Consider the following 9249-nt stretch of genomic DNA (forward strand, 5'->3'; position numbering starts at 1 on the left):
TTCTCCAGCCCTGCCCTATCCAAACCTCCCTGGAGGGGCTAATGTCATCAAAGGTGTCTTCAACATTATGGTTTCTGGCCAGAAACCCTCCCAGTTCCTGTGAGATCTTCAGGCCAACTTTGCAATCCCTGAGACACAGAGACAAACCAGAACAACTTTCCCAACCATTTTGCCCAGGATTAAATTCAGTGACTTTTAGCACAATCGTTTATGAACTGCCAGCACTGCACCTGGGAGCACTGGACATGGCTGGGAGAGAAATGAACAGTTCCTGCACCTGCAAAGTCAAGGGGAAACATTATTTCCTCCAGATTTGTGTGACAAGGCTAGAAAACACTAAATCTGGAAAATTCAAACCAAGCAAGAAGTCAGCAGTGACCTGTCAGGGTTTAACCATGTCCCTCACCCTGGGGACTTCAGTCAACAGGCAGGAAGAGCCAGAGCCCCCTGAGACCGGAGCTGGCAGTCCCAGAGACCCCCTTCCTTTCAGCAAACCTGTCTGCTGCCCTCCTCTGCCCTTCTCCTGCTTTGCTCAGCTCTGTGTGCCTGTCTCCCAGGAAAGCCCTGCATAGCGATCCAGCTGGTCCCCCGTTACCCACCCGCCATGCCAAGGCTGCTGTATTTCCACCTGCCACTGAGAACGCGGGGAGCGCTTAATGGATTATGGCTGGATAAACAATAAAACTGAGCATATGTGAAGATGTCAGCAGAACAAGTGCCTGCTGGGCTCCTGCTCAGCGGAGGGAGCAAGGGCGGCTGGGCACATCATCCAGGGTCTGAGGCTGCAGTGCCAGGCAGTCCTGGATGCCGCTCAGGCTGGAGAGCTTGGCTGCATCGAGGGGGACTGGGGAGGACAGAGGCGATGAGGATCGATGGACCGAACCCAGGAGCTGCTGCTGTGCATTGACTTGTGCTCACTGATCTGTGCAGGGGGTCCCGGGAGGCTGGAGGGCTGGTGAGAGCAGGACTCTGCTCGAGTCCTGAGTGCTTCTGTGGCAGGAGAGAGGACAGGGCTCTCTGGAGCAGGCTGTTAGCGACGTGGGACAGCCAAGGTGTGTCTCAGAGAGGCAGGCATGGGGACTGAGGGGAAGGAGGAGGAGAAGCAGCCCATCTCCCTGCATACTCTGTCCTCAACCAGCACATCAACTCTTACATTTTTGTATCATCAGACACATAGTGGATTGATTTCTCATTCTTTGAAACTAAGCACTCATTCAACAGTTTCACACACAAACAATGTAGACACAGGAATGTACACAAAAGTAGTAAATGAGATGATAGATCTTTATTAGAAGCTTCCAGCATATTTTATCTGTTCTTCTTCACAAAACTCCTCTTACTGGACATACAGCTACTATAGTCCATATAGAGCCTGTACATCTCTTTCTCTTGCTATTTACTGCTACGTATCTCACTGTACAACTGCACAGTGTGCTCTCTTATCAGCAATAATACATGGTCTTAAGTACAACCCCACACACATTAAAATTGCATGGCACTCTGCGTTACAAGGAAAGAGCTAAACCTCTTCTCTCATTTCGTAAGACAAAACATTGCCACAGACTGTTCCTATAAAGCTCATAGGCAGATCCGCACAGGTATTCTGGGCAGATTTCCCCCGGTACCTTTGTGGATCTGGTCCCTAAGTGCTTAACAAATCTCACATTCCTGCTGTTATCAGACTTGGGAGTGAAGAAAAACCCTCATGAATAATGCCCTTGAGTTATCAGGAAGGCACTAGAGGCAGGGAAGAACCTGAACCACTTCCTTTTAATTTTTCATCCCACCTTCCCTTCTGGGTCCTCTCCAGCCCCACAAGGTTACACACTCAGCCACGGCACCTCCTCACTGGACATCTCCTCCCAGCCAGCCCTATGTCTCTAGGATGGGAGGCAGTGGAGGGACCAAGTGATACATGTAGACCTTTCCTCTGGTGATTGTCAGAGCCAAACATGTACATGTGCCTTTTCTTCTTCTCCAACTTCTCCAATGCTCCTGTCCTTCTCAGGGCTCTTTCCTGAGGCTTCCGTGAGTTTGGCCCCTTTCCCTGCTGCCCCTGCAGCCCCTTTCCATCCCGTGCAGCCTCCTGCAGCATCCTTCCCCGCTGCCGCTTCCCCTGGCTCTGGTGTGACACCTGCCCATCCTCTGCCTACGGGAGCGAGATGTGTCCTTGCAGCGGGTGCTGCTCACCTGCAGGGACACACACCGCATCCGCAGCTCTGGCTCAGCTGGGCTGAGGCGGCCAAATGCAACAGAAACCCTATCCCAGCCTCCCGAACTGTTAGACCGAGCCGTGACTTCTTGGAGTGAAATCCAAGAGGGTGAGTCCTGCAGTGAGCCAAACCAGTCATGGGAGACCTGGGCCTTGCCAAGTGCATGGCCCTTCCATCCCTCTTTAGCTGCTGCCCAGCTAGCCCCACACAGCCAGCACACGCTCAGCAAAGCACCATGTTTGGACAGAGACAGCTCTTCCCCAAAGCTCTCTCCTCTCTTCCTCCACAGATACCCCAACCCTTTCATAGGAACGAAGCACTTTCCTGGTTTCTTTTGCTCTCTCCTCCCTCCACTGCCTCAGCACCTTCCTTTGCCACCAGATGACTTCAGGAGGGAGGACGGACAAGCAGCGCCCTAGAACAGACACTGTGACTACTCCTAGGAGACAGCACAAGTACGCAAGAAGTGTGCAAAGAACGAACAGAGCCAGCCCATGCCAGGCTCCTCTTCTGTCCAGTACAGGTACAAAGTGCCTACCGTATCGTAAAGGACCGTCACCGGAAGGATCCTGCTTCCTGTGACATCCTGTCCCATTTCGGGATGGGTCCAGAGAAGTCTTGGTGCTGGGATCCAGGCTTCTCACACTGCCCAAGAACAAAGTCCCCGGCCTCTGCCTCCACCATCCTCGTCTGTCCTCGGGAAGCACCTCTGGTGTGCGCTGAGCCTAGGTCTGGGTGCGTCCTTCTCTGACCTGCCTTCTGAAGTAGCGGATGGCAGAAAGCGTGCCAAAACTTGCCAGGAACACTGGAAAAGAGCCCAACACATTTCCAGAGTGAGTATGGGTGCTTCTTCCAAACCTGAAGATCTTTTTCCAGACTTGAAGATCACAAGCTACTTGGCTCACTCTGGTCCATGGGACCTAGAGTGGTTGGTCCCCTCCCTTTCCCAGTCCCCTCCTTCCTTTGCTCTTCATCCCCACCACACTGTGTGTTCCCAGTGTGTTCAGTCCTGAGCTCCCCACAGCCTGGCCAACCACATCTAGTCCTACAGTTTGGGCACACAGATCACACCACCATTCCATAAGAAATGGCTGTTTTTAAGAGAAACACAACATAGACTTCATGCGTGTGGTAGAGATGGGTAGTGGTTAGACATACAGGTTCGTGTAGGATGGGTCTAATCTTGGATGAGCCTGGGACATAGGGAAATTCAACTTGTTAGAACCTAAAATGCCAAAAGCGGATTGCTAGTCCAGGATGTCAAAGTGTCTCTCGCCTCCACGCTCGGTTACGCAATCCCGAGGGCACGAGGCCCGTATCCTGCTTTTCACACCCTCTCTGAGGCCACATCTACCATCTAATACTAAGAAGGCAAGGAGGAGCAGGCCAAAAGCTCCTTGTGATGATTGTGCTGAGCAACTTTAGCTAATGAGCTATTCTCAGCCTGGGGTGTCAGCTTCCTGTGTGACCTTAGCAGGGAACATTCCTCCCCCGGACAAGCAGCAGGAAGCCCTGGCCCCGGCTTCTCGCCCCGCAGCGGGGGCTCTCGGGTGCCCACGGGCTGGACCCCGTGCTCAGCTGCTGCAGTTGGGACAGGGCTGCTGCACTCGCTGTCCCACACCCTGCTCATCCAGCGACCCGCACCCCTTGGGCCACAGCTCGGCTCGTTTGTGCTGCCCGAGCTTCCTCTCTCCCTACCAGCTATTCAAATGCTGTGGTCGGAGAGGAGAGGAACTGGCAGAGCTCCGTTTATTCGCAGGACTCGGTGCACCAGGATAATACTGCAGCTAAGCTGTATTTAGAAAAAAAGATTATACCTTTACAGCACATTAGAAAAATACATGCATTTGTTCCAGCTGAGAGGGAGGAGTATAAACCTGCACACTCGAGGTCCTGATTCAGCTTCTAGCCAGCATGGATCCTAAAGAAGCCTCTTTAAGAGGCTACGGGTGTGGGTCCCTGTCAGAGGCTGGATGGAGCAGGGAATACAGACTCATCCTACAGCTCAGTTTAAGTCAGCAGTCACTTTGTGTGGGGAAAGGACAACGTAAGTGAGTAGGAATCAGGACTGCCATTTCTACAGGAGAGAGAAGGCATGAGAAAGTAACAGGATGCTTTGGAAAAGCAGGAAAACAACCGCATTTCCCACAGGCACTGGTAGGTGTGTTAGCATCCCTGCCTTTCTCCCCACCACGTCTTCCATGAGGTCCTTCCCACCCCTCTCCCACCAGGCTGGGCACCGTACGTACTGGTCTTCCAGGCATCTGGAGCCTGCAGGTCGGAGGTCTTCACCGCCCAGGACGCAAAGGCACAGAAGACGAGGCACATGTCCTTGTGGGTCAGCGCCAGCGGAGCCTGGGGCCGCCCTGGGAGGAGAAGAGCACAGGGTTGGGGTTTACACCACCTCCTCTGCCACAGCAGGCTCCAGTCCCTCTGGGCAGTGGGTCCCTTGCACTCCCGGAGAAATACGTCTTTGTCACACATTTTCCCCTCCCAGAAGACCTTTTTTCACCACTGGTCAAGTCAAACACGTCTTTAGGACTCAGATATGTTTCCTAAGGAGAGGGGCACATTTTTCACTCCTCTCAGTTTCACACTTTGTTAAGAGCCCGAGGCAAATATTTGTTACTGCTACCCACATGCCTGGGAGGCACAGCGAGTGTACATGCTGCCTCCAGGACCTCGACTGCCTCACCACCTCCCTGCACATCTTCCCAGAGCACCCCTGCGAGGTGGCTGGAAGCAGGGAGCAGTTCCTGGGCTGGCTGCCCATGCCCCTGGGCTGCGGGCAGGTCTCTCTGGGCAGGGTCCCCTTCCTGCAAGACGATGCCCTGAGATGCACGCAGCTCTGAGACAACACACAGGACCAGTTCTCAGCATCTACCCATGGATCCCACCTCGCTCCTGCCTGCTAGGCCCAGGGAGGGAGACAGCCCTGAGTGCTCTGCGTTTCTTTCTCTGCTGGAATTCCAGCCTAGCACGACTTGAAGACATGTTGCAAGAGTAGGTTATTTTTGCTCCTATTTTTATTTGATCAAGCCTTTAATTAAAGCTGGCTTATTAGTTATCTGCGACCAGGGCAAAGGGGTTTTTCCTCTGTGCAAACAGACTGGGAGCTCTATTTTGAGGCACTCTTTGGGGTGACTCACTCATTGTTTGGTTTTAATATTAACTGTGAGGCACCGTGGCTGTAAGCATCATATAAGCTTTAAGATAAATACGCTGGCTGTCCTAGTGGGTCAGACGTGTGCTCCCTTTATTCCTGTTTCTCTTCCCAGTGACAGCCAATGTTCAGATAACATCTGAGGTCTCTGGAGAGTATTTTTCAAGTTTTAAAGTCCCCCTCACCTCTCTCAGCTGGAAGCCTTGGACATGTTCCACTCTCTGCACGCCTTTCCCCCCACCAATATTAGATCAATTAGCAGCCCAGCCTTAACAGGACAGCAGCTCAGCAGCCATTGCCTTATCTCAGGGACATGAGTTCTCTGGTACAGAAGGATTTTGCTGCTTTGCCTCCCATTCCCTCACCAGAAATACAGGTAGGTGCTTCTGCAGGCAGTTGGATGGCACTGGGATGGGGGATTCCTATATCTCCCAGACCTCACAGTCACACCAGCCACATTTAATGCAGCTATCTGCTTCAGTAAGTTTTTTCTTGGCCAGAGTGCAAAAGAGTAGATCAGATCCACAGTGAGTTATGTCCATCATGGGGACAACTGAATCGGCTTGGACAGGGACTTTGGGCCAGACTGAGTTTCAGCCTATTGCATGCATGCTGCCACGACTGCCCCTGCCCCAGGGCTGGAGTTTGCGGGGAGCAAAGCAAGTTACGCACAGAATATACCCAGGTTCCCCGTCCATGCCTCCTGCAGCACTGCGAGCCAGCCTGCGGGGCGTAGGGGCAGCGTGGGCACCACGGCGCGACACAGCGTGTCACGGCGGTGGCTTTAGCCACACACAGAGGCACATCTCTGCGCAGAGGTGAGCTGTCGGGCAGGGGGTACCGGGGCGTTACCTGTCAGCGCCAGGGCCATGTCCAACTCCTCCGGCCTCGTCTGGCCTCTTCCCAGCGGAGCCAGCGGGACGAGGGGCAGCTTCTCTCCAGATCCTCTCCGCACAAGAGCCTGCGGGGCCGGGGCTTGGCCTCTCACCAGACGCATTGGCCTTTGCAGGAGGGACTTCAAAGACCCCACAGCTTTCTTCACCTCAGAGGCTGGAACGATTGAGAAAATCCCTCTCCAGCCCACCCTGTTCGCAGGCCCATCCGGAAAGAAGTGTTCGTACACCTCAGGGACCGAGATAACCAAGGAGTCTTTGACCGGAGCTGGGTCAGGATCCTTGTTTTGCAGCTGAGTGTGGTCCAAGCTGCTGAACTTCTTTCTCTTCCTGTCTTTACTCTTGACTTTTTTCCTGGTTCCTTCTGGTTCATTGAAAAAATATTCATACAGTTCAGGCAAGGATATTTCCCTTTCCAAGGGTGTTTTCTCCCCCTCCACTGAGTTCACCATTCCTTCTTCTTCCCCTTGGGAATCACAGAACAAATACTCGTACATCTCGGGCCAAGTCACGTCCAGGGTGTCCACCCTCGCAGAGGCCCCAGCTGTGAAGCACGGGGGGCCCAGCTCCGCGGGGCTCTCGGCTGCAGGCTCCCCATGAGCTCCCACAGCAGCGTCCCCTCCAAGGGCTGCCACGCTCCTGGGATGGAGAGGCTTCTCCGGCACCTCCTGGCACGCCTCTCCCAAAGGAGCTGCGGCTCCGCTGGCGGGGATCGCCGGCACATTGTCACATACGCCCAAGCCACCAGCCTGCGCTGGCTTTGAAGGCTTGGTGGCCTTCACCTTCGCTGGGGGCTGTGCCCCCGGCTCCTTCACCTTCTGCTTTGGGGGAGGGCTCGCAGCTGGATCACCCTCGTCCTTGCCAGGGCCAGACACCAGCCGTTTGCCCTCCCCTGCCTCCTCACTCCCCAGCTTCACAGGAGCTGCCTTGGCTGCCTTCTCCTTCCCTTTGCTCTTCCGCAAGGACAGCGGCGAGCTTAAAGGTGCCTTCACAGGTGCCACCGTCCCCTGTGCCGCAGCCCCTGCAGGCTCCCTGTCCCCCGGGGCTGCCTCGGTGGCACTGGCCCCACGTTGCTTGCGGCTCTTCCTCAGCTGTCCTGGCACCTTGGGCCTCACGACGTCCGGGGACCCAGCCGGGGAGCTGGGCTCGGCGCCTGCTCTCTCCCTGCTCGCCTCTTCCCGCGCCGGGCAGACGGGCGCACTGGGCGCAGGCTCCAGGGCTGGGCTCGGGGGGTGGTCACGCGAGGGTCCCCGTAGCCTGGGCTCCGAGCGGGAAGCGCTGCTAGGACTCATCCTCACCGAACCCTCTGGGGAGGCAGCCAGTGCCGGTGAGTTGCCCTGCACCAGAGACCCCGGCTGTGCCGCTGCCGGGCTGCCACGGGGCTGCTGCCCTCCCGCGTCCCCTCCCTGCTCAGGGTTGCTGGCTCCAGCTGGGTGGCCGGGGGGCTCCATGGCCTGGCTGCTGCTGCCTGCTCCTTTCGCTGCTGCTGCTGCTTCACATGCTGTGTCCTGCCCCGGGCTGCTCTCAGCTGTGCCAGCGAGGGCGGCTGCGGGGGGACAGGACGGCTGCCTCCCCTGAGCGCTGGGCATCGGAGCGGACGAAGGGCAGCGGGGCTCGTTGCTCCCGCACAGAAACCTGCCGACAGAGCCCAGGTCCGCTTCGTCCTCGCTGCCCGAGAGAAGCTCCGTCAGGGCAAGGTGCCCGCCAGCAGGCCAGCGCAGGGGGGCGTCTCCGGGCACCCCACGTGGGGCAGAGCTCGCCGTGCCAGGCCCTGGCCCGCTGCCCACCCTCGCTGGGCTGGCGCGGCAGTCCCTCCCCGGCACGCCGTCCCCTTGTTCAATGTCACTGAGGCACTGCTCCTCGGCCGTGGCCAGGGCGGCCGGCGCTAGGTTGCATTCCTCCGATGCCAAGAAGAACTCAGCCCAGTCCCTGTCGTTCAGCTGGATGCTGTACTCGAAGTTATCCATGCCTGCAGCAGCAAAGCAAGGGGAGGGGGCCAGAGAGATGAGGGCGTGAGGAGGGGGCTCCAGCATCAGCAGGCGTAGCTGAGGTGTATGCCCCTAACCCTTTCTCCCCAGGGTCCTGCCTTGCTTCCCTGCCACCCGTATTCACTCCTCCTCACTCATCTCCGGATGAAATCAGCAGGAGGCAAGGGCAGGTCCTGGCAGCCTCAGCAGGACAGGGATCGCTGTGCTGGACCATGACCAGGGAGAGAGACTGCTACTACCCCCCTCAGGTCCCATCTGCCTCTGCTTCGCCCAGCACAGCAGCACAGAGGGTTTGGGATTCTCTCCACAGCACCATTGCACCTCACATACCCCTTGCCTACTCCTTTTGCCTACAACCCATTTCAAAAAGTGAGGGATTTATGCTGAAGCGGCATCATGCATGAAGGCAGCATGAAGCACAGTCCGAACAAGGACATTTCAGCAAGCCACGGCAGCCCCTTCATACCGGTGGCTCTGGGGAGGGAGATGCAACAGAGCCCAAAACTGGGAGGGGGGATCCAGCGGTGGGAGAAGAAGCAGAGAGATCACAAAGCTGCATCCTACCTGTACCACAACCTAAGCCGGTGATGGAGCCATTCAAAGAGCCACGCAGGAAAATCCTCCCGGCACAACATGATGCTATACCCTTGACGGGGGCAGAGAGCTCGGCTCCAGCACAGACCCATTCAGAGCCTAAAAATAGCCACCCTCCCTCCCCAGTGTGTCACTTGAGATCCCAGTGTGGCGGGTTCAGAGAGGGCAGGCCCATATATAGAAGCTGGTGGGGAAGATGCGAGGGTGCCAGCCAGTGCATTTCTGTCCCACAGCCTCCGGGGTCGCTGGGACCACTCCTGATGCCCACTGCTCGCTTCAGCCCTCTGCCTGGGGTTGCTCCATGGGATGGCCAGCAGAGAAGGGGGCCAGGCCACAGAGCTCACAGCCTTTAGCACAAGGCATCTGGGTGGCAATGACTCTTCTTTTTTCAACTCACC

At 56.4% G+C, this 9249-nt stretch overlaps 1 protein-coding gene across 2 annotated transcripts; it reads right to left on the reverse strand.

Annotated features, from left to right (window-relative positions):
• Positions 1–1266: 1266 nt before the first annotated feature.
• Positions 1267–8955, reverse strand: PERM1 (PPARGC1 and ESRR induced regulator, muscle 1). 2 transcript variants are annotated; one of them, XM_068414521.1, is made up of 4 exons: positions 8822–8945; positions 6229–8238; positions 4463–4579; positions 1267–3018 (listed from the first exon to the last, which is right to left on the reverse strand). In XM_068414521.1, the coding sequence occupies exons 2-4, from the start codon at positions 8234–8236 to the stop codon at positions 2939–2941; spliced, it is 2205 nt and encodes a 734-aa protein (XP_068270622.1). In that variant the 5' UTR covers positions 8237–8238; positions 8822–8945; the 3' UTR covers positions 1267–2938. The 2 variants fall into 2 exon arrangements, with proteins under 2 accessions (XP_068270622.1, XP_068270621.1); XM_068414520.1 differs by lacking the exon at positions 4463–4579 and having other exon boundaries at positions 8822–8955.
• Between the last annotated feature and the right edge of the window lie 294 nt (positions 8956–9249).

The sequence above is a fragment of the Nyctibius grandis genome, chromosome 17, assembly GCF_013368605.1.
Source record: "Nyctibius grandis isolate bNycGra1 chromosome 17, bNycGra1.pri, whole genome shotgun sequence".
Taxonomy (NCBI): Eukaryota; Metazoa; Chordata; class Aves; order Nyctibiiformes; family Nyctibiidae; genus Nyctibius; species Nyctibius grandis.

Coding starts and splice junctions, on each gene's coding strand:
- PERM1 (XM_068414521.1), bottom strand. CDS start 8,236: ATGGATAACTTCGAGTACAGCATCCAGCTGAACGACAGGGACTGGGCT. Junction 4,580..6,228: donor CATGGCCCTGGCGCTGACAG/GTAACGCCCCGG, acceptor TTCTCCTCCCAG/GGCGGCCCCAGGCTCCGCTG. Junction 3,019..4,462: donor TCCAGATGCCTGGAAGACCA/GTACGTACGGTG, acceptor GCTCTTTTCCAG/TGTTCCTGGCAAGTTTTGGC.